At 42.1% G+C, this 24928-nt stretch overlaps 1 protein-coding gene across 1 annotated transcript in view; it reads left to right on the top strand.

The window, feature by feature from the left end:
- Positions 1–24928, top strand: part of tm9sf3 (transmembrane 9 superfamily member 3) — a 114895-nt gene that overhangs the window by 10060 nt on the left and 79907 nt on the right. Inside the window, exon 2 of the mRNA XM_048563575.1 lies at positions 19580–19775. Coding sequence (XP_048419532.1) covers positions 19580–19775 — 196 coding nt within the window. The remainder of the gene's footprint in view (positions 1–19579; positions 19776–24928) is intronic.

Here is a 24928-nt window from a genome sequence, read left to right as displayed (position 1 = left end):
GGGGTTTTTTTATATACGATGTATCTTCAAGCAGGGGGGAGAGAGAGAGAGAGAGAGAGAGAGAGAGAGAGAGAGAGGCAAAGAAGTGTTACACTTTCTTGCTTTTGTATTCCCTGCTTGAGGATCCCTTTTGCTGTTTCAGCAGCCTCATTAGCTTATCCCACTGCTTTTAAACCTGTATACCATTTAGTTTTGAGGCAAGCCTTTCTGCTTTGGATACAGTGAAGTTCAGCATAGCTGGAGCCGCTAGAAGAGACTGCTCTGCTTTCACAGTTCAGGATTTTTCCTAGTGTTTATATCTGGTACTGTTAACAAAGAATGGTGTTCTAATGCAGATAGGTCTCCTGTGTCTCAGATAATGCCTCTGACCCAGAAATTATCTAATATTTTTAAATCATTTTATTGAAATAATGTTGGATACCCATCAGCGCCTTTACTCTTTTCAATAGAAGACTTGTAGTCAACAATAGGTAAGACAAGTAAACTTTTGTACAAGTGGAATTTGGAGAAACAACGGGACAAAACATGTTACTGGAAATACAAAACTGTGATAAAGCTGCAGTGATGTTAAGGGTCAGTATGTATTTTCAAAACCTATTTCTTGCCATTTAATCAACTTTGTGTAAATCTTAACAGTGCAAGGTTGCACAGGGAAATTGCCATTTATATTCCATTGAGTTCAAATTTTCAAGTAGAAATGAATCTCTGTGATTAGAACACCCAAGAAACTTGACAGCAAATTAGAAGTCTGGTGTGGATGACTATTAATTTTAAGTACTAGTTAATCAGTGTAGAGGATTATTGAAGCAGCATCTGACCTGTACATTTTGTGATGTGGAACTGCTCCACTGGCAAGCGTTTTCCCCAGTATTGACATGTGCTTGTGAACTGATGATAATTTGTTTTGAAATGTGAGAGGGAGATGAGCATTTTTTATTTGTCATGACATAGGACTGAGGCTCATAGTACAGGTGCCAAAGATTGAAAGTCAAAAGTTTAGAGTTGGTCTGAATTCGGAACTTGAGTAGGCCATTCGGTCTCTTAAGACTGTTCCACCATTTAGTAAGTTCTTAGCTAATTTGATCACTTCACGTTTCTGTTTGCCCAAATAAAAGTTCTACCTGACTTATCAAAAATCTATCTATATACAATATATTCGAAATATTCACTCTGCTTTCAGGGAAGGAAATTCCAGAAATGCTCAATCCTTTGAGAGAAAATACTTATTCTAGCCCCTTGATTTAAATGGTGTAATTTATTGTTAAACTGTGAAGCTTCTGTTTATTTTTCTATAATTTTGATTGTGTGCTGAAATTGAATGAACTGGTTTAAAAGCCAAGGATTGTTGAAAGATTTTTAAAAAACAGGTTTCCTGGCATTAATTGGTAAATGCCATTTACACAACGGCTTGTTTGAGCAGTGAGGGAAGGTCAGTTGCAGATTAGCTGGAGCCAAGGAATGTTTTATGTATCAAAGTATCTGATAGCTGATAGGCCTGTGGGCCAGTCATCAATAGCAAACTTGTCATTGACTCCCAGATAGCCGAATAGTTCAGCGTGTGAATGTTCAGAAATTATTTGAACTCTGGAAGAGGAAGAAAACTGTTTTTGCTCTGCGATTTTAAAAAAAATAATCTCAAACCCAAAGATAGCCCGTTTATTTTCCCTCGTCAGTGGCTGTAAGCTGTTCATGAATGCATTAAAGAATTTTGTAAATATGAATCAGTCACCCTGTGCCTCTTGCAAATAAGTAATGTAATCAGAGAAGGAAGATTGAGAAGGAGCATTCTGTTCGACAAAAGGATCATCTTGGCAAACCCTGTGGACAGGCACCACTTAAATGCTTTCCCAGTCTTTTACTTCGTACATAATAACAATTTCTTGGATCTATCTATATACATGTTTCAAAGTGGAGTTAAGTGGGTGGGGGGGTGGTGGGAATAGATTTTTAACTGGTACAGTGGTAGTTAATAAACTGTTTATCTATTGATGGAAACTAGTTCCTTGAAATGTGTAGTAACTTTTTCTAAATAGAGAGCAGCCCTATTGTCTGCTAAAGTTATGGTGACTTTGCCTTCATTTTAACCTGTGTTCCTCTTGCCAAAGTGCTTTACCTTACATTTGCAGAGTTATTTTCCTTCTGTTATAACTGTCCTATTAATATAATGAAATTCCTTCATCCTCACTTCTCTAATCTTCTTGTAATTTCCTGCAGATTTGCTGTTCTTGTCTCTTTTCCAGTACAGTGGCCATTACCCAGAAGTGAAATGGCTCCTCTATTATTTCTTAGTTATAACCAATATATTCTGCCTATATGCTGGAGTGTGTGATCTACCAGTGCTGTAACGATTTCTTCTACAGAAAATGCCAAAGTCTCCCACCTTTCTTTCCTTCCTTGCCATTCCTGAATACCTTATCGGGAAAGTAAGTTCACATTCCTCTCCTGATTTCAGCCAGGGCTTTGTTAGTTTTGATATATCACAGTTCCAATGTGTCTGCTCAGTAGCAACGTTATCATCATGTTGTATGTGTTTAAGCAGACTGAGCCCGAACCTTACACAAACACTGGCCCTCAACAATATGCAAAGCACAACTATAATACTGACTCACCGAGTGTTCCCGATATGACGTCTATTTTGTGATTCCTTCCACTCTCCAATCCTAGGTTTACATAGACCAACAGCATATATACTTCATCGACATACTGGTGAGCAACATTGCAGAATTCCACTGGACAGGTGCCTCCTAGATTATATGATGTGGGTAGTTTAATGATTGATTTAGTACAGTAGGTATAGTGACATGGTGAACGATCCTTACCTGGAATAGATATTGATTCTGGACAGTTACATCATGAGTGACCCTGGCTATGAGTAACCAGTGGTTCTGTACAGTTATACAGTGAATGACCCGAAACAGGAACAAGTCACCTGATTCAAAACATATCACTGTTTCTTCATTGTTGTTTAGTCAAAATTCTGGAATTCCTTTCCCAACGACATTGTGGGTCTACCTACAGCATATGGAGTGCAGGAACTCAAGACACAGCTCTTCATGAGAACAACAGTGGCTCTTAGTTATCAAACTCCTACATGAGGGATAGATGTGAACATACAAATAAGCTACAAGAGTAGGCAACTACTCTTGAACCCTGTGAGCCTGCTCCATCATTCAAAAAGAGCAGGGCTGATCTGATTTTAACTTCAATTTTATGTTCCTGCATATACCTAACACTGTTTTGTTTGCATGGTAATCGAGAATCTATCTTCTACTTCTGTAGATATATTTAAGGATTCTGCATCTGCTGCCTTTTGAGGAAGGGAATTTCAAAGACAGTCAACCTTCAGGAAAGTTGTTTTCTCACATTTGTTTTGTTTTAAATGGTTACCTCTTGTGGTTAAGCTATAACCTCTAGTTCTGGATTGTCCCATAAGAGAATCCATGTTTTCAACATGCACCCAAGTCAAGTTTTCTTGTGATCTTAATTATTTCAATTAATTCACATCTGACTACTAAACTGTAGAGGATACAGGTCTAGCTGTCTAATTTGCTCATTCCAGTTACTAGTCTAGTAAACTTTGTCTGAACTGCTACCAATGCATTAACATTTGTTCTGTAAATGTGGTGACCACTACTGTGAATAGTATTCCAGTTGTGATCTCAACAATGCCTTGTATAACTGAAATGTAACCTCCATACTCTGGCATTCAATTCCTCTTGGAATAAACCATTACATTGTATTAGCTTAGCTGGTTATTTGCATTCTTTCCATTCATTCTTTTCTCAGAACTGAGGGAGGGTCACCAGACCCGAAACGTTAACTTTAACTTTAATTTTTCCTTCACAGATGTTGCCAGACCTGCTGAGCTTTTCCAGCAGTTCCTGATTTACAGCATCCATAGTTCTTTCAGTTTTATTTTTACGTGCATCCCAAATCCTGGACCAAAGCAAGCAACACAATTTTCTGGATTCTTGCTCTTCTCTGCAGGAAACAGTATCAGTCCGCTTCACTACACTATCTTCCCCTAACACTATAATGTTCCTTTTTGCAAAACTCACTGAAATGCGTTCCTGTACCACTGTGCCATAGTTGGGTATCTCGTCCTCCCTGCAGTCCCCCACTCACATCCAAATAGCCCAAAATAGTGTCAAACCTGTTGAATAATTGCTGGGGTTCCCCCAGTTGTTGCCATTTGGGTCCCATTAACTGCCTCACCTGCAGCCACACTTCCTTAGCCCTGACCACTGATTAAATCAAAAGAGCCCCTCCTATGTAGTATGACCATCTCCTGGTTTTTAAAAAAAATCCAGAGACACAACATTCAGAATTAACATGGGAAGGACACTGTGATTGTACAGCCCTCGGCACACCAAAAAGCTAATGAAATCAGGACAGATCCCACAGACACCTGGGAATCACAGGCCCGAGTCTGTCCAAAGTGGAGGACGGCCATCCAGGAAGGCAGTGAGCACCTCTATACTTGCCACCGCGGTAAAGCAGAAGCCAGGTGAAAACAACAAAAGAAGCGCGCTTCCGTACCAGTGCCCCACCCACCCCTTTCCGCACCCACCTTCTGCAGTAAGTGTCACAGAGCCTGCAGAAGCTGCATCAGACTGAATGGCCACCTACGGATTCGCCCTGAGTGGAACAGAGTCGTCGTCTGGAAGGGACCGCCAGTGATGATGATGAGATCTTACTGTAATGCAGGAAAAAGGAAATGACAACTAACATCACTGCATAGCTAACTTCACAGCTCAGGCAATCAAATGAATTACTGAAGCAGCGAACAAGTTGCTTACGAGCAGTGTCCCATTTTAAATGCAAACAGAATTGTTAAACAGCAACGTAAAGGAAAATGAAATGCAACAACCAATGCTGAAAGGAGACACATTAAAGGGAGCTTGGGTGATAACTGCTCAGCACAGTTGGACTTCCACTGACTTAGAGAAGACTGTCAAAATCTTGCCCTTTGAAGCTTGTAAATGGTTGACATGATGCAGTGATCCTTAAGATGCAGGAACGGAAGCAGACCATTCAACTCATCAATTGCACCACCATTTAATGAGATTATCTGATTAGGTAAGATAATCATCAACTCCACTTTCTTGCCGCCTCCTCCCCATCCCCCAACCCTCAATTCCCTTACTGGTGAAAATCAGTCTCTAACTTCATGGTCTCTTGAGAGAAATACATTCTCAGGCAGAGAAAGTGTTCAGTATAATCCAGAACAGAGAAGCTGAGTTTCCTATAACAAACAGTGAGAATGTTACAGAAACTGGCCAGCATATGTGAGGAGAGGAACAAAATTAACATTGAGTCTAGTATGCTGCTGCTTCAGAATGAGTTTCCAACGTGCAAGATTGAAAAGATCAAGGCCGACGTGCAAATCTGGTGCAGAGTGAACAATAACACTGCAGCCACTGCAACCGGATGGCTCAAGGGAGAATATTGAAAAAGCTGGCCCTGAAAGTAAAGATTATAAGGTGTAGAGCAGGCCAAGCAGCATCAGACAAGCAAGAAGGCTGTCGTTTCAGGCCTAGACCCTTCAGAAAAGTTTTTTTTTTAATCAGCACTTCGATTATTTGGATACTGAACAAACTTGGCCCAGATGTGGTCTGTATTGCTCAAGTTGCTGACGAAACAAAATCAGCCATCAATACAATAGAGTTTTCTAAAGTTGATTGGGAGCAGATATTTGCAGGTAAAGGGACAGCTGGAAAACAGGAAGTATTCAAAAATGAGATAACAAGAGTCTGGAGACAGTGCCTTCCTGTTGGGGTGAAGGGTAAGGCTGGTAGAAGTAGGGAATGCTGGATAATGAGAAAAGTTGAGGGTTTTGATCAAGAAAAAGAAGGAAGCATATGTCAGGTATCGACTACAGGGATCAAGTGAATCCCTAGGAGAATGTAAAAGCAGTAGGAGTATACTTTTTTTTTAAGATTCCCTACAGTGTGGAAACAGGCCCTTTGGCCCAACAAGTCCACACCGCCCCTTGGATCAACCCACCCAGACCCAACCCTATAACCCACACACCCCTGAACACTATAGGCAATTTAGCATGGCTAATCTACCTAGCCTGCACATCTTTGGTCTGTGGGACGAAACCAGAGCACCTGGAGGAAGCCCACGCAGACATGGGGAGAATGTGCAAACTCTGCACAGTCGTCCGAGGTTGGAATTGAACCCAGGTCCCCGGTGCTGTGAGACTGCAGTGCTAACCAGTGAGCCACCGTGCCGCCCCAAAAAGGGAAAAAAATAGCTTTATCAAATAGGGTAACTGAGAGTATAGGGCCCCTGCAAGACTGACTAAGTGTGGAAATGCAGGAGTATGGTGAGAACCTAAACGAGTATTTTCCATCAGCATTTACCATGGAGAAGTTTACGGAAGATTTAGAACATGGAGAAACAAATAGCGACATTTTTTTAAAAATCCATATTATAGAGAAAGACGTGGTGCAGGACGTCTTAAAATACATTAAGTTAGATAAAACCCCGGGACTTGATCAAGCATACCCTAGAACCCTGTGTGAAGCGAGTGAAGAGATTGCTGAGCACCTTGCTGAGATACTTGTATCATCGATAGCCACAACTGAGGTGCCAGAAGACTTGGAGGTTGGTTAGCATGATGCCACTATTTAAGAAAGGTAGTAAGGAAAAGCCAAGGACTAGGCCAGTGAGCCTGACGTCGGTGGGTTACACGTTGTTGGAGAGAATCCTGAGGGACAAGATTTACATATATTTGGAAAGGCAAGGACTGATTATGGATAGTCAACATGGCTTTGTGAGTGGGAAGTCATGTCTCACTAACTTGAGTTTTTTGAAGAAGCAGTGAAAGGCATTGATGAGGGCAGAGTCATCTAGATGGACTTCAGAAAGGTGTTCGACAAGGTTCTTCATGGTAGACTGCTTAGCAAGTTTAGAGCCTGTGGATACAGAACTGGATCAAAGGTAGAAAACAGGGCGGTGGTAGTGGGGGGTTACATTTCAGTCTGGACTCCTATGACCAGCGGAGTGCCACAAGGATCAGTTTTGGGTCCACTGCTTTTTGTCATTTAGATAACTGATTTGGATGTGAACTTAGGAGGTGTGGTTAATAAGTTTGCAGGTGACACCAAAATTGGAGCATTATTAGCAAAGAAGGTTACCTCAGAGTACAGCAAGACCTTGATCAGGCCAGTGGGCTAAGGAGTGGTGGTTGGATTTTAATTTCGATAAATGAGGTGCTGCATTTTGGAAAGGCAAATCAGGGCAGGACTTGTACAATTATTGATAAGTTCCTGGTGAGTGTTGCTGAACAGAGACCTTGGCGTGCAGGTTCATAGTTCCTTGAAAGTGGAGTCGCAGGTAGATAGGATAGTGGAGAAGACATTTGGCCCATAAAGGCAAGCATACCAGTACGTTTAGTATATGAGTTGGGAGGTCATGTTGCGGTTGTACAGGACATTGGTTAGGCCACTTTTGCAGTATTCCGTGTAGTTCTGGTCTCCCTTCTATAGGAAGGATGCTGTGAAACTTGAAAGAGTTCAGAAAAGATTTACAAGGATGTCGCCAGGGCCGGAGGGTTTTTAACTACAGGGAAACACTGAATAGGCTGGGGCTATTTTCTCTGGAGTGTTGGAAGCTGAGGAGTGACCTTTATAGTGGCTTTTAAAATCATGACTGGCCTGAGATGGTGTTGTCATGTGGTGACTAAACATTTCACTCATTTGGGTACATGTGATGAAAAAACTAATTCAATTCAATCCAATCCAATCTCCCCTCACCACCTTAGAATTATGCCGTCTTGTTTTGAACTCCCCTACCCTAGGAAAAAGACATCTGTTATTCACCTTATCTATGCCTCTCTGATTTTATAAACTTCTTATAAGGTCAACCCTTAACTTCTTATACTTCAAGGAGAAAAAGGTCCCTACCTATCCAGCCTCTCCTCATAATTCAAACCCTCCAGTCCCAGTATTGTACTTGTAAATCTCTTTTGCACGCTGAAATAACTGCGCAGAAGCCAGTCTCCAGTCCCAAAGTCACCCTTTATTTCCATGAGCTGAGTACATAGGTTCTAACCAGCCACCTCAGAGCCTGTCCCTAGAATGAAGATAGTTTCTGAATCTCCTGTTCATACGTTAGCCAGGACTCCCTGATTGGCCCAGGTTAACAACCTCAGTCAAGGATCTCATTATCAACAGGATCCACGTGGCCTTCAGTCCAATCACTTCTTACACTTCATAATTTAATAACATCCTTCCTATAGCAGGGCAACCAGAACTGTACACAGTACTCCAAAAGTGGCCTGTCCCAACACCTATACTCACTGTTTGGAGCAATGCCAAATGCTGCCTTTACCACCCTGTCTACCTTTGACACAACTTTGAAGGAACTATATACCTGAACCCTAAGGTCTCTGTTTGACAATACTCTTCAGGCCCTACCACTAACTTTCTAAGTCCTGCCCTTGTTTGCCTTTGCAAAATCCGACATCTCGTATTTATTTAAGTTAAACTCCATCTGCCACTTCTCAGCCCACTGGCCCAGTTGGTCAAGATTGCTTTGAACTCTTAGATAACCTTCACTGTCTACTATACCAGCAATTTTGGTGTCATCCTCAAACTTGGTATCCATGCCTCCTTTATTTTCATTCAAATTGATTTATACGAATGTCAAACAACAGCGGACACAACATCAATCCCTGCAGAACACCACTGGCCACGGGCCCCAGCCGACAAACAACCTTCCACCACCACCCTCCGTCTCTTAAGGTCAAGCTGATTTTTGTATGCTGTTGGCAAACTCTCCTTGAATCCCACGTGATCTAAATTTGCTAGCCAGTTTTCCATGTGGAACCTTGTCAAAGGCCTTGCTGAAGTTCATGCAGACAACATCTATCGCTCTGCCCTCGTGAAACAGCTTGATCACATCCTCAAAAAAACTGAGTCAGGCTTGAGGTGCAATTTCCCAAGCACAAAGCCATGCTGATTATCCTTAATCTGTCATTGCCTCTCCAAATGCTCAACTTATCCAGCACTCACTTCACATTCACTGGTCTGTTGTATATGATTAATACTTTAGAGAGAATAAAATGAAGCCAGTCTGAAAACTGCAAAATGTTACATAAAAAGTGCTACCTGATATAAATAATCCTTTCCACTTGTTGGCTTAATGGTGATGTTTGTTGTTCTATGATTCTGTCTCAGTCTTGCGTTGTTACCGGGTCCAGATGAAGATTTGCTGTATGAAACTTAAATAGATTTGTTCTGAGGAACACAAAACAATGGAACTTAAATTCTTCTCTGCTCAGTCTCTCCCTTAACCAGTTTTACTCTTCTAAAACACAAACTTGTCTGATTTGCAGCTTTGAATAGACTGTCGAGAATTGGGCAAGGTAAATCTTCATTCTTCTAATAAATTAGTTTGTTTATACTTCATATTTAACTGAAATTTAGTACTTAAAATCAGGTTCAAGTCCCACCTGTTCCAGGGACGCATAGTAACATCTCCAAACTCGTTGATTGGAAAATATCAATAAACTCAGCACCCCAGTGCAACTTTAAATTTAGTAGAGTTGGGCAAGCAAGGGGAAGAGATACTGCTTGCTTCTCCTAGCTTTTTCATACTGTAGGAATTGGTTCTTAATTAGCTTTCTTACCTGTAGTAGATTATTTAGTGAGCATCTGGTTAAAGTGAATTATAGTTTTAAGGAAAGGTCGCTATTGTCAGGTCCTGCTTTTGTTTGTTACCATTTGTTTAGCATATTGATGACATGTCTTTCACCCTGCAATACCCACAGTACATTGCTAAAAGGAAATGTTTGAGGAGGAAGAATCAAATATCTGCCAAGTACTGTACTGTACAATACTGCCAAGTCTATTATGAAGACAAAATAAAATGTCTGGAAATGAAAAAAACTGAGCCTGTGAAAAGCTAGCATGCAATTTAACCAGTGTTCTAAACTTCTAAAATGTTGCAAGAATTAAATCAGTAACCCAGCATTCTGTCAGTGAAGACTGAAAGCAGAAGGATATTCAAATTCTGTTTCAAGGATAGGACAAATAGTCGAGGTCTTGTCTTCTGTGGTAGAGGAGTCCAAGATTAGATTGCATAGGTTTAAGGTGAGAGGAGAAAGATTTAAAAGGCACCTGAGGCATAACTTTTTCAGAGTGTTGCACGTGTGGAACGAGCTGCCAAAGGAAGAGGTCAGGATAGCTGCAATTACAGCATTTAAAAGGCATTTGGATGGGTATCTACAACATATGCTCTAAGCAAATGAAGTAATTTAAACTAAAAATGTTCAAAAGGCCAGCATTAGAAAAGTGCAAGTACCTGAGGGTTTGGGGGCTGCAGTCGGGTGTAGAGAAAAGGTGGAATGATGCCATAAGTTAGAACCTTGGAAATTGAACATACCTTAATCAGAAGCCATTGTAGTTCAGAAAACGTAGGGGTAACGTTTGAGCAAGATTTGATTTGGTGTGAGTCAGGACATGGATAGTAGAGCACTGAATGAACAAGTTTATCTATGTTAAAATATGGAAATATGTTGAATCGGTTGAAGAGTGATAAAATGGGATGAGGGGTTTTAGCAGCAGACTTGCCTTCATTGCCCAGTCCTTTTAAGTATAGGAGTTGGGAAGTCATGTTGACGTTGTGCAGGACAGATTTATATTTTAAAGTGGAATACGGTGTCCACTCTCGTTGCCCAGTTATAGGATATTGTTAAGCTGGAGAGGGTTCAGAAGAGATTTATCAGGTTGTTGCTGGGTATGGAAGGTTTGAGTTATAAAAGAAGTGCTGGACAAGTTAGGACTTTTTTTTTCTCTCTGTAGCATTATAGGTTGAGTGGTGACTCGATAGAAGTTTATAAAATAATGAGGGGTATAGATGGAGTTAATGGTGGCTATCTTTTCCGTAGGATGGTGGGGGTGGGGTTTCAAGACTATGGGCATATTTTCAAGCTGAGAGGAGAAAGATTTTAAAGACATGAGGGGCAGATCTTTTACATAAAGGGTAGTTCACATGTGGAATGAACTTTTTGAGGAAGTGGTGGATAAGGGTACCATTAAATCATTTAAAAGACAATTGGATAAGTGCATGAAAAGGAAATGTTTGGAGGGATGAGAGTCAGAAACTGGCAGGTGGGATTGGTACAGTTTGGGATTGTGTTCGGCATGGACTGTTTAGACCAAAGAGTCTTGTTCCCATGCTCTGTGACTCTGATTGTATACGGATTGAATTGAGCATGTGGATTTTTGTTTCTGCCTTGAATGTGCAGTCAAATATTACTGAGGTTAAGAACAGACTAGTTTCAGTTGCCAGTATTAAGATCCTAGCTTATGGTATTACTTGGTTAGGTTAGATCCCAGATTGAAATCTGGTTTCATAGATCATAATTTGTTTTGTTTTGATTTTAATGGGATGGCTGCTCATTAAAACATCAGCATGCAGTGTGGCAGATATTTGATTTTCACAGTAAAATAAGTTGATTTCATGAAATTAAAACATAAAATAGATTAAACCCAAACTATGTACATAGAGAACATGGGGTCAGTTAGCTCAGTTCTCTGGATGGCCAGTTTGCAGTGCAGAGTTATGCCATCTGGGCGGGTTCGATTCCCTCACAGCTGAGGTTGCCATGAATGACTCCCCTCCTTAACCTCTGTCCTTACCTGAAGCATTGTTTCTCTATCCAAAGAGAGAACAATGCTCTGGTAAGACTATTTTGGCTTTACTTTCATACGTCATACAATTTTAGAGATTTCAAACATGGTAAAATATAATCCCATTTATCCCAAAATATTCCTTTAGATTCTAAAAGCACTCCTTTTCACAGATTCCAAAAGCATTTCTGAACAGTACCCCAAAATGCCCATTGTACAGTACCTTTTCCAAATGCCTCAATGGGTTTAATTAAAATGTGTCTACGCTTTGGAAAATCTAATTGCCTAGTGACTGAGGGGATTAGCAGAGGTTTAATATCGCTGTCTCGGTCAGCTGGGGTTCAGACATGGTTCTGAACCTGGCTTTTCCTGCCTAGAAGAGAAATAGTGGATGTTTCGTCGAGGAGGGAGGGACATCAGGATTCGCTGCATTGAAAAGTTTTTTGTTTAGGCGACGCTTTCCTCCTCCATGAGGTGACAAGTAGTGTGGCATCCTGAATCGCTGTCTATTTCTTTCAAAATCGCTAAAACCCTTTACCAGCTTCCCAGTGGCAGCCTGGTTTGCCCCCTAGGGGGAAGGGCAGCATCGATGTATAGAGGGTTCAAAAAAAAGTGCATCTTTTGAGCCAAATGTGACCCTCTCTTTCACCTGAAGAGTATTCCTAGCATTCTTTTAATGTTTTAAATTTCAGCTTTCTAGCATCTATAGTATTTTTTGCTTCTTTTCTTTGTAGAAAATTTATCCTCAGACCCAGAAAGGAAGTGGATCAAAGCTGAAATTTCCCAGACTTGGTGATACAATGTCATCTACCCATTCTGTTTTGTCTAATCAGTCTGTTAGAGATGTTATTGCACCTCTGGAGCAGGTGGGACTTAAACCTAGCTACCTTTATAAGGACTGCCTGACAGTTGTTTAATGCAAATTAATTTACCTTCTAAACAACTTTCGAGATGCCCTTCAGGGCCATTAGTTTCTGATAGATTTTGAATACCACAAAATTGAACAAGCTGTAGATTACTGAGAATTATGTGACATTTTAGATCTGAAAGTGAATAGAATACTTATTAATTCATTGTGCAGTCTACTTTTAAACAATACATTTCAGTATTTATTAGTTACAATAATCATGAGTTTTGAAGTTTGATTTTTGTCTTGTTAAAAGAAATAGGATTAACATACTGGTACTGGTGAGAGTTTTTATATAGTGGGGCATGGCATTGCTATTACCCTGAGCATCAGGTATGGGAAGAAAGTGAATAAATACTTCATTAATGTTGCTGTGATTTGATGGTTTAGTCTTTATTGCAAGTTGATCTAAGTAGATCCACGATTGTTTACTCCTGTAAATTTATATCCTGAAATGGAACCTAGCCCAACAGCAGGCCTGTATACTGTGGACTTTCGGGAAGGGATTTGCTTGCTTCCAATTTCTCTTAGGCTCTCATGGGTTTATTCTGTTAGCTCTGAGCTGATTGAAATTGAAAGGAACATGAAAGCAGCAGCATGCAAATCTGTCAAGTGCATGATTACAACTTTTGCTGAGCAACACGTGCCTGCAGATACGTCTTTGTTTTTGTATGTTCTTATTTGCTGTATGTAGTCAGGGCAATATTCTCTTCAAGTGTTACATCCTGGATTGAACTTTCAACAAACTTCTTGGTTTTAAACCTTTGCCAGTGTTGATTTTCTCTGAATAAAACCTCAGCAAACTGATGGACATCAGTTACAAGCTGGTTGCCTGAGATGGAGACTGAGAGGTCCAGGAAGGTGAGGGATGTGCTGGAGATGGCTCAGGTGAACTGAAGGTTGGGGTGGAAGGTGTTGAAGTGGATGAACTGTTCGAGCTCCTCTGGGGAGCAAGAGGCGGCGCCGATACAGTCATCAATGTACCGGAGGAAGAGGTGGGGTTTGGGGCCTGTGTAGGTGCGGAAGAGCGACCTTCCTGGACCTCTGTCTCCATCTCAGGCAACCAGCTTGTAACTGATGTCCATTTCAAGCCCACCGACTCCCACAGCTACCTAGAATACACCTCCTCCCACCCACCCTCCTGCAAAAATTCCATCCCCTATTCCCACTTCCTCCGCCTCCGCCGCATCTGCTCCCACGACAAGACATTCCACTCCCGCACATCCCAGATGTCCAAGTTCTTCAAGGACCGCAACTTTCCCCCCACAGTGATCGAGAACGCCCTTGACAGCGTCTCCCGTGTCTCCCGTATTTCCCGCAACATGTCCCTCAAACCCCGCCCCCGCCACAACCGCCAAAAGAGGATCCCCCTCGTTCTCACACACCACCCCACCAACCTCCGGATACAACGCATCATCCTCCGACGCTTCCGCCATCTACAATCCGACCCCACCACCCAAGACACTTTTCCATCCCCACCCCTGTCTGCTTTCCGGAGAGACCACTCTCTCCGTGACTCCCTTGTTCGCTCCACACTGCCCTCCAACCCCACCACAGCCGGCACCTTCCCCTGCAACCGCAGGAAATGCTACACTTGCCCCCACACCACCTCCCTCAACCATATCCCAGGCCCCAAGATGACATTCCACATTAAGCAGAGGTTCACCTGCACATCTGCCAATGTGGTATACTGCATCCACTGTACCCGGTGTGGCCTCCTCTACATTGGGGAAACCAAGCGGAGACTTGGAGACCGCTTTGCAGAACACCTCTGCTCAGTTCACAACAAACCACTGCACCTCCCAGTCGCAAACCATTTCCACTCCCCCTCCCATTCTTTAGATGACATGTCCATCATGGGCCTCCTGCAGTGCCACAATGATGCCACCCGAAGGTTGCAGGAACAGCAACTCCTATTCCGCCTGGGAACCCTGCAGCCTAATGGTATCAATGTGGACTTCACCAGTTTCAAAATCTCCCCTTCCCCCACCGCATCCCTAAACCAGCCCAGTTCGTCCCCTCCCCCACTGCACCACACAACCAGCCCAGCTCTTCCCCTCCACCCACTGCATCCCAAAACCAGTCCAACCTGTCTCTGCCTCCCTAACCTGTTCTTCCTCTCACCCATCCCTTCCTCCCACCCCAAGCCGCACCCCCATCTACCTACTAACCTCATCCCACCTCCTTGACCTGTCCGTCTTCCCTGAACTGACCTATCCCGTCCCTACCTCCCCACCTATACTCTCTCCACCTATCTTCTTTTCTCTCCATCTTCGGTCCGCCTCCCCCTCTCTCCCTATTTATTCCAGAACCCTCACCCCATCCCCCTCTCTGATGAAGGGTCTAGGCCCGAAATGTCAGCTTTTGTGCTCCTGAGATGCTGCTGGGCCTGCTGTGTTCATCCAGCCTCACATTTTATTATCTTGGATTCTCCAGCATCTGCAGTTCCCATTATCTTAGATATGATGAGAACACATTTGTGGGTATTTTTGTTTTGTTTGGTTACAGACTATGTGGAGTCATATAATATGTCAGTTTCTTGCCAATTCCTAATTCCCCCTTGAGAAGACTGGCTGCTGCTTTGAATTGCTGCAGTCCATAGTGGAGTTGAAACAGGCATAGTACTGTTAGGATGGCAACTCCAATATTTTGACAATGAACAAATGGTAATGTAATTGGTTCGGCCACATTTAGAGTACTGTGTACAGTTCTGTTCGCCACATTACCAAAAGGGTGTGGACGCTTTGGAGAGGATGCAGAGGAGGTTCACCAGGATGTTGCCTGGTATGGAAGGTGCTAGCTACAAAGAGAGGTTGAGTAGATTCGGATTATTTTCATTAGAAAGACGGAGATTGAGGGGGAACCTGATTGAGGTCTACAAAATCATGAGGGGTATAGACAGGGTGGATAGCCAGAAGCTTTTTCCCAGAGTGGGGGACTCAATTACTAAGGGTCATGCGTTCAAAGTGAGAGGAGGAAAGTTTAAGGGAGATATGCATGAAAAGTTCTTTACGCAGAGGGTGGTGGGTGCCTGGAACGTGTTGCCAGTGGACGTGTTAGACGCAGACATTTTAAGATGTATCTGGACAGGTACGTGGATGGGCGGGGAGCAAATGGACACAGACCCTTAGAAAACAGATGACAGGTTAGACAGAGGATCTTGATTGGCGCATGCTTGGAGGGCCGAAGGGCCTGTTCCTGTGCTGTAATTTTCTTTGTTAATCCACATCAGAATGGCTTGTGACTTGAATGTGAACTTGCAGGTGGTGGTGTTCCGAATGCATCTCCTGCCACTGCCCTTTTAGGTGATAGAAGTTGATAGTTTGGAATGTGCTGGCAAAGGAGCCTTCATGAGTTCCTGCAGTGCATCTTACAGATAACTCACACTGACCACAATGGCAGTAAAACAATAAATGTTGAAGATGGTGGAAGGGGCACCAATCAAGTGGGCTGCTTTTCTTGGATGGTGTCAAGCTTCTTGAGTGGTGTATGAGCTATATCCTGCCAGGCAGTGAATAGTATTTCATCAAACACACCAACACCAGCATCCTCAACCAGGCCAACATCCCCAGCATCAAGGCACTGACCACGTGTGGTCGGCTACAGTGGGCTGGGCACGCCATAGAACATGGAACAGTACGGCACAGTACAGGACCTTTGGCCCACGATGTTGTGCCAAACTTTTACCCTAAGTCTAAGGTCTATGTAATCTCCACCCCTATGTTATACTACCATCCATATGCCTATCTAATAGCAGCTTAAATGCCCCTAATGAGGCTGACTCTACTACCCTCCCCGGCAATGCATTCCATGCCCCGACCACTCTCTTTAATAAAGAATCTACCTCTGTCTCCCCTATATCTACCTCCACTCACATTAAAACTATGCCCCTTCATACAGGAAAGATATGGAGGCATTGGAAAAGGTGCAGAGATTATATACCTGGATGTTGCCTGGAATGGTCTATTAATGAAAGCTAATACACCATATGCCTCTTACCTCTCTCCACCTGGGAGGCAGCTTTCAGGTAACTGTGGACATGAACACCAAGATCCCTCTGCTCCTCTGCACTGCCAGGAATCTTTCTGTTAACCCTGTATTCTGCTTTCAAGTTTGTCCTTCCAAAACAAACCACCGCACACTTTTCAGGGTTAAAATCTGTCTGCACTTCTCAACCCAGCTTTGCATCCTATCAATGTCCCTTTGTAACCTAGAACAGCCCTCCACACTATCACAACTTCACCCACCTTCGTACTGTCCACGAACTTAGTAATCTACCCTTCCACTCCTTCATCCAAATCATTTACAAAAGTCACAAATAGAAGTGGACCCAGAACAGATCCTTGTGGTACACCACTCGTAACTGAGTACCCTGTTGAATATTTTCCATCCACTACCACCCTTTGTCTTCTAAGGTTAAGCAATTCTGCAGGAGTGACATGAGACTCCCCAACCAGGTGCTGTACTCTAGCTTTGAAACAGCAGGTGACCCCCAGATGGACGGAGGAAGCAAATCAGTGAATTAAGGCCTCGCTGGCAAAGTGCAACATCCCCACAGACACATGGGAGTCATTGGCCTGAGGCTGTCCAACTTGGAGGAGGGGCATCTGGGAAAGTGGAAAGAACCTTATGACTTCGCGAAAAAACAGAAACCAGCCAAAAACAGCATTAGGAGCTTGCTGCTGCACCAATGCCCCACCCACCCTTTCCCACGACCACCTTCTGCACCAAGTGTAACGGAGTCTGTGAAAGCTGTGTCAGTTTATGCAGTCATCTACGGACTTGCCCTGAGAGTGGGAGAGAATCTCCTTCACATGCAAGGGACCGCTGATGATGATGACTATTACATTGTGCGGCTGGCTTGCTGGACAGGCATTGGGAAGTCAGGTGGTGAGTTACTGATTGCAGAGTAACTACTAGAAACAATTTAGAAAGGTAGAGGATGATATTAAACAGGAAATTGAAACATGTAACAAGGATGCTACAGTAGTCAGAGATAGTAGGAACTGCAGATGCTGGAGAGTCTGAGATAATAAGGGTCTTTCTGAAGAAGGGTCTAGGCCCAAAACGTCAGCTTTCTTACTCCTATGATGCTGCTTGGCCTGCTGTGTTCATCCAGCTCTACACCTTGCTACAGTACTCATATGGTTTGCGCAGAGTCAGACTTTAGCAATAAGACAGTGACAGATTTTTTTGCTTAATACCTGCCTGGCCCGGAAGTCCCCAGCATCACTGATACCAGTCTTCAGCCAGTTCAATTCATTCCATATGATATCAAAACAAAGTTGGAGGCACAGGATACTGCTAATGTTATGGGTCCTGACAACATTCTGGCAATAATACTGAAGACTTGTGCTTTAGAACTTGCATCCCCTTGCTAAGCTCTTCCAGCACAGTTACAATGCTGGCATCAATCCAGTTATATGGAAAATTGCTCAGGTTTATTTTGTGCACAAAAAGCAAGAAAAATCCAACCTGGCCAATTACCACTCCATCGGTGTATTCTTAATCATCAGTAAAGTGATGGAAGGTGGCATCAACAGTGCTAACAAGCAGCAGTTGCTTCCCCAAACATCATGGCCACATTCAACCAAGTGTGGTATCAGTGAGCCTTATTCAAACTGGAGTCAATGGGAATCAAGGAACAAACCCTCTACTGCATATAGGCAGATGGTTGTGGTTGTCGAAGGTCAGTCATCTCAGCTCCAGGACATCTCTGCAGGAGTTCCTCGGGGTACTGCCCTAGGCCTCTTCAGCTGCTTCATCAATAACCTTTCCTCCATTATAAGGTCAAAAGAATGGACATTTGATGACCAATGCATAATATTCAGCATTATTTCCGACTTCTTAGATACTGAAGCTGTCCATTTTCAACTGCAACAAGACCTGGACAGTATCCAGGCTTGGGTGACAACTGGCATGTGACATTCATCTTACTCAAATGCCAGGCAAAGACTACTTCCAATAAGAGACAATCTACCCACCACCCTTGAACATTCAATGGCATTACCATTTATATGGCTGGTCTAGTTCAGTTTTGATTCAGTGCCCATCCCCCTGCACTATCCCATCATCATCCATATGCTTACCCAGGGACTGTATAAATGCCCCTAATGTGACTGAGTTAACTACTTTGGCAGGCAGGGCGTTCCATGCCCTTACCACTCTCTGGGTAAAGAACCTGCCTCTGACATCTGTCTCAAATCTATCACCCCCCACTTTGTAGCTATGCCCCCTTGTACAAGCTGAAGTCATCATCCTTGGAAAAAGACTCTCACTGCCCACCCTATCTAATCCTCTGATCATCTTGTATGTCTCTATTAAATCGCCAGGTTGGCGCAACATTGAGAGCCGAAGGGCTGTTCTGCGCTGTATTGTTCTATGTTCTATGACTCCCAAGTTGTATTTGAGCTGTTTAATGAAAGGCGGCAGTAATGGAACAAAGAGATAGTCAGAGCAAAGAAATGACAACTGGCAGGTGGATGACACTCTGCCTACCCTGAAGGTTATATCGCTAAGGCTTGGTAGTATACATATAGATGTATTTTGGCATTAGAAGCTGTTTGATATATTTGTGTAAATGTTGGAAATCTGTTTTCTGAGGTAACAGTAATTGAATGGAATGGTAAGTTGCAAGATTTTGCTCCCAATTAATATTCTAAATAGTACTCCAATTGTTATCCAAGGTACATGGACCAAAAGGTCTGCAACTTGGAGAAACCCTTCTTGCTTGTTTCTCTCCTACCAACCGTAGTGATGATACCTCACGGTCCTAACTTAGCTTCTTTACAGCTTATTGGCAAATGCCACCTCTAAAAGACATTCCCTTTAAAGTGGTTAATTTACCTTTCTCCACTAGATAACACTTATTTGAGGAATTTTATTTTTCAAAATTTCCTGCAGTGTTTTAGTCAAAATGTCCACTGTAATTGAATCTTTGAATTGGCGAATCTATTTGTTGGATTAGCCTACATTACGTCTGAACTGTTGCTAACTTTAATCTTCTGACTTTATTTTTTTTTCCCAGTATGCAGATAAAGAGGAAGTAGTCTTATGGATGAACACTGTTGGACCCTACCATAATCGACAAGAAACGTACAAGTACTTTTCCCTACCTTTTTGTGCTGGGAAAAAAAAGACGATTAACCATTACCATGAAACCTTAGGAGAAGCTCTTCAAGGAGTAGAGCTGGAGTTCAGTGGTCTTGAAATTAAATTTAAAGGTAGGATTATGAACTCGCTGCTTTTTATTCTAATGTGTGATTGTAAAATACCAGTTAAACCAATTATGACAATAGAGCATGTGATTACATACTTAATCCTGATCCTGGAAGGGAGGCTGTCGTTGAGGCAGAAAATGACCAAAGAACCCACAGATAGGGAGAATATCTTGTAGTTTTGTACCTGACCTTACTAAATGGCTGGAGGAAAGGCTGTATGGCTGATGGAACTGAGTACAGTCCCCACCAATCAGGAGGAGGAAAGGTTGACAATTTGTGTTTGCAGAGTACTGGCCTGTGACCTGGACCCATATCATCTAGGTCTTTGATGTTATTAATTCTGTGCCCTTTTACACTTCCCTTAGAAACAGTAAGCATCTCTTTCAAACATCTGTTAACTCATTGTATCTAGCTTTTCTGGTGTGGACAGTTCAGCGTTCTTAAACATTGTGAAGAATTGGCTTGGCAGTCTTCTGTGTTAATTTAAATTACATATTTCCTTCTCCATAACCCATGAGCCATGATCGTTTACACCACAAAAGGAGGCCATTCCATGCCTGCCCACAAAAGCCTGTCTACACTAATTCCATTTTCTTGCTGTTGTTTCATTGGAGGATAAGGGAACACCAGTACATACCTAAAAACAACTAACATGTTACAAGAGTTTCTGATTCATCTAACTGTTCAGGCGGAGATATTCAGACTTCCAGCATTCTTTGGGGAGAGAGGACTTTTTTTTCTCTTACAATCTCTTGACCTTCTACCTAGTACCTTAGTATCCAAACTGTCCATGCTCTGCAAAATCTTCTCTATCAAATCTTCTCATCTCTCAACCTTTGCTACTGCAAGGAAAACAACCTCTGATATCTCATCTTTCCTTAACCCGCAGGCCGTCTAGCCCAGCCATCACCCTGAGCAATGTCCTTTGTACCTCCTCCAGTGTAATCACATTCTTCCAACAATGTGTTGACCAGAATTGCGCTCACTGCTCCAGTTGTAGCCTAACCAGTGTTTGATTCAGTTCCAGTGTAAAATCCCTGCTCTTATATTCTGACGCTCAGCTAATAAAAGCAAGTGCCCCATATGCCTTAACCCACTTCTTTATTTGCCCTGCTATTGTCAGGAATCTGTAGATATGTGCATCAAGGTCCCTTTCTGATCCTCAGTACTTTTCAAGGCCATATGACAGGTGTAAACCTTTTTCTTGTTAGTTCTGTCAAATACATTCTTACACTTTTTGAGGTTGAATTGCATCTGTCACTGTTCTCCCCTGCTGACCATTCCATTAATATTCTCCTATAGCTATCCTCTTTTACTATTAATAATTTAGAGTTAATGGTAATTGCAAACTTTTTGACCATGTCTCCACTTTTACATCCAAGCCATGAATGTACACTACAAAAAAGAAGGGGCCCAGCGCGGAGTGCTGTGGAATACCACTGGAAACCGTTAGAGAAACACCCCTCTGCCATCACCCTGTTTCCTTCAGCCAATTTTCCATCTATCATGAATATTTTGTATCTATTTTGTGTATTTTTTTTACAGCTGTCATTCTTGCTCATATTCTTTGACCTTGTGTTTGCTGTTGCTTTGTATTTGATATTGATTCCAGCCATTCTTCTGTACCATAATTGTATTCAGTTATTACCGCTTTTTAGCATTCCAAGGCTGTGTACTTGATTTGTAATCCACTTGTTGAATGGGATCCACTTTGACCTGCAAATTTACATAATAACAGTTTCTTCCACCCTACATCTGTTGCTTCTTTGTCAGTTCAAAATAACCACTTGAGCATTGATCCCAAATGGCATCAAGAAACAGCACATAAATTGTGTATTTCATTGCCTTCTGGATGATGCCAAACACTTACACTACAGAAGTATTTCTGAAATGTAGTCACAGTAGTAATGCAAGGACTAACTGAAGCAGTAAGATCATGATCAAATAATTAGTTTTTAATCTTATTTATTATGGAATAAATACTCACTAGGATGCTGGAGAGATCTACTCTTTTGAGTATGAACATAGTGCCATGAGATCCTTCCATTTCACCTGAAAGAGCAGGTGTAGCCTCAGCATTCACTCAAAAGATCATGCAGTATTTCAATACTGTAATGGAGTGTAATCCTAAACATTTATGATTAATTCTCTGGAGTGCTACTTGAAAGCCAAACCATCCTGTTGTTCAGAAACAGGTTATTTTAACAGGTAATTGTGCACATTTTGAAATGTGTGGAATGAATGAGTTGCTCATCAGTATAGAATGGAAGACTTAATTAATTTTTGACATGTAAGCTGTTGTTTGCATTTACAGACCAGTGGGAATGTTACTAAACTAGTAACCCAGAGACCAGTATAATACTCTGGGGACGCAGGTTCAAATCATATCATGGTCGCTGTAGAATTTAAAACTAATGAATGAACCTGGAATATAAAGTTAGTCTTAGCACTGGTGACCAGGGAGCTATCATTGTTGTAGATCAGACTTGGTAAGGATGCTTTTTTTACATGTGATTCCAGATGCACAGCAATTTAGATCTCTGTTAACTGCCCGTTGAAATGGCTGTCTCAAATTAACTCAGTTCAAGGACAATTAAGGATGTACCACAAATTCTGGCCTTTCTTGAAGTGCCTATATTTAATGAAGGAATAAAGAAAAATTGCATACTGCTAGTTACTGGTAGAGATTGTAGTGGTCTGTTATCTTGAACTGTGATAGTTAGTAGAATGAGATCCTAATGTGATGCAGGAATGGTGTCTAGCTATGTTGGACCTCCCCATACCAGCTGCTGATACCTTATGAAAGGACTGAAGAAACGTTCAGATGTAAAATGGAGTGTGTAACAATAGGTTATGATGAAAGTATATCTGTAATACTAAACTGTGAAACTACAAGAGCAGGGCAGAAATCCCCAAATTCAAACTAATAAATGGCAAATTTAGGAGATATTGGCAATTTTCTCTAACATCACTAAATTGAATATATTGAGTTCTAAATTCATGCTTTTTCAAAGCAAGCTACCATGTTAATGTTGCATTCATGTGGTGTATTTACAAAGCTCCTGGAATTATGCATTAAATTCCGGTCAAATTTGTAGAAGAATCTTCATCTTGGTGCTGCAAAACTGCCTCAGGAAGTGCAGCTCAATTCCCTAATGTCACTATCCTTGATCAGCGGCAGTTGATATGTGTGCATGACTCTTTGAATTAGATTTAAAATTAATCAGGTAAGCACTTCAGATGGAGGGTAGCTAAATGGCTTTCGGAAGAGGAAAGGCAATGGTAGCCTTAATGGAATATTTGAAAATATAGACGCCAGTGCTTTTTATGAGCTGCATCATGGGTTGCTGAAGGATAGAACTTGTGAAGATTCTGGCAACAAAATGCCAATCCTCAAATCCTCAAATACTCGAATGGCAGCAGAGGACAACTGTGGACCAATAAGAGTTCTAGAGATGTGACCACTGCTGTTCTTGATGTTTCTTGATGGCTTAGATTTAACAGCATAGGGTACAAATTTAAAATTTGTAGATGATGCAAATCATGGGAAGTATAATCTGCAGTAAGAGAAAGAGTTTTGGAGGGTATAGTCTGGTGCAAGAGATGGGCATATGGATGCAGTTTGAAAAGCACGATGTGATTGCCTTTTGTCCAAAGGATGGTGCGATACCATCCAAACTGATTGGAACAATCTTAAAGGACTGCAAAAATAGTGAAGTTATTGAGTGTGCACAGATTTTGTGAAGAATGAAAAGTCTTGATTTACTTCATACCAAACTTTGTGGCCATACCTGAGTACTCTGTGCACTTTTCATACTGGAAAGGCATCCATGCTTGGAAGGAGTGAAATGAAAGTTCACTAGATTGATTCCCTGGTATGAGTGTCTTTCAGAAGAGAAATGGAATAAATTAGGCTGGTATTTCCTGAAGTTTAGTAGAACAAGAGATGATCTCATTGGCATGAAGTATTCTTGTAAAGTTTAAACAGGAGAGATGGGGAGAGAGTTTTGAAAAGGTGAGCATCAGGCTGAATATTCTGGAATGCAGGATCACAGTCTCAGAAGAAAAAGTTAGCCATTTGGGATTTAAATGTGTTCAAGACTTAAATTTTAATTAGATTAGATTGATTCCCTACAGTGTGGAAACAGGCCCTTCGGCCCAACAAGTCCACACTGCCTCTTGGAGCATCCCACTGACCTATCCCCCTATAACCCACACACCCCTGAACACTATGGACAACTTAGCATGGCCAATCCACCTAGTCTGCATATCTTTGGACTGTGGGAGGAAACTGGAGCACCTGGAGGAAACCCACGCAGACACAGGGAGAATGTGCAAACTCCGCACAGACAGTTGCCCGAGGCTGGAATCGAACACGGGTCCCTGGTGCTGTGAGGCTGCAGTGCTAGCCACTGAGCCACTGTGCCGCCCAAGTTGCCAAATTTTTTGGCATTAAGAAAGTACAGAAGAGGTTGAGGGTTGACTGGTCTGAGGACAGTTATTATGTTAGTAATTTGATGAAATTGGGATTAGGGCAGTGAGGGATTACAAGGTTTAACAGCTATATATTATATATAACATGATCGTTAAAAATTAATCCATGTCAATACCAGTATTTCAGGCTGCATTGGTGTAATAGCACCATGTTGTCCCTCTCAGCAGCTTTACAGTCACTCCATTCTCCATGCCCTCTCCTCTGTCACTTATTTCTGTGGTGCAGACTCTCCTTTCGTTCTTTCCAGTCAGTCAATAAATGTAGCCAGTAACTACATGTAATTCTACATGTGCATGTGCATGTGCAGGAGGAGAAGGTAGTCAGCTCAACGTAATTGAGGTTCAGTTCTAATGTCACCATGATTTGATTCATAAAATTTTCATTTACTCAAGCTTCAATGCATGTTGACAACATTTAGTGTTGGAGATCAGAGGATGGTGAGGGATATGGAGGCTCTGGTCAGGTAAAAGAAGGCAGCATACATTGAGTTTAAGCTATTGGGCTCAAGTGGATCCTTTGATTATAAAAAATGGAGGAGCACACTTAAGAGGGAAATCAGAAGACCGAAAAGGTATGAGATGAAACTGGCAGATAAGATTAAAGATAACTCCAAGAGGTTATGTAGCTATGGTAAGAGTAAAAGGGTGGCTGGGGAGAGAAT

Source organism: Stegostoma tigrinum, chromosome 37 (assembly GCF_030684315.1).
Source record: "Stegostoma tigrinum isolate sSteTig4 chromosome 37, sSteTig4.hap1, whole genome shotgun sequence".
Lineage (NCBI taxonomy): Eukaryota > Metazoa > Chordata > Chondrichthyes > Orectolobiformes > Stegostomatidae > Stegostoma > Stegostoma tigrinum.
Note: the sequence above shows the minus strand (reverse complement) of the source record. Positions and strands in the feature narration are given on the sequence as shown.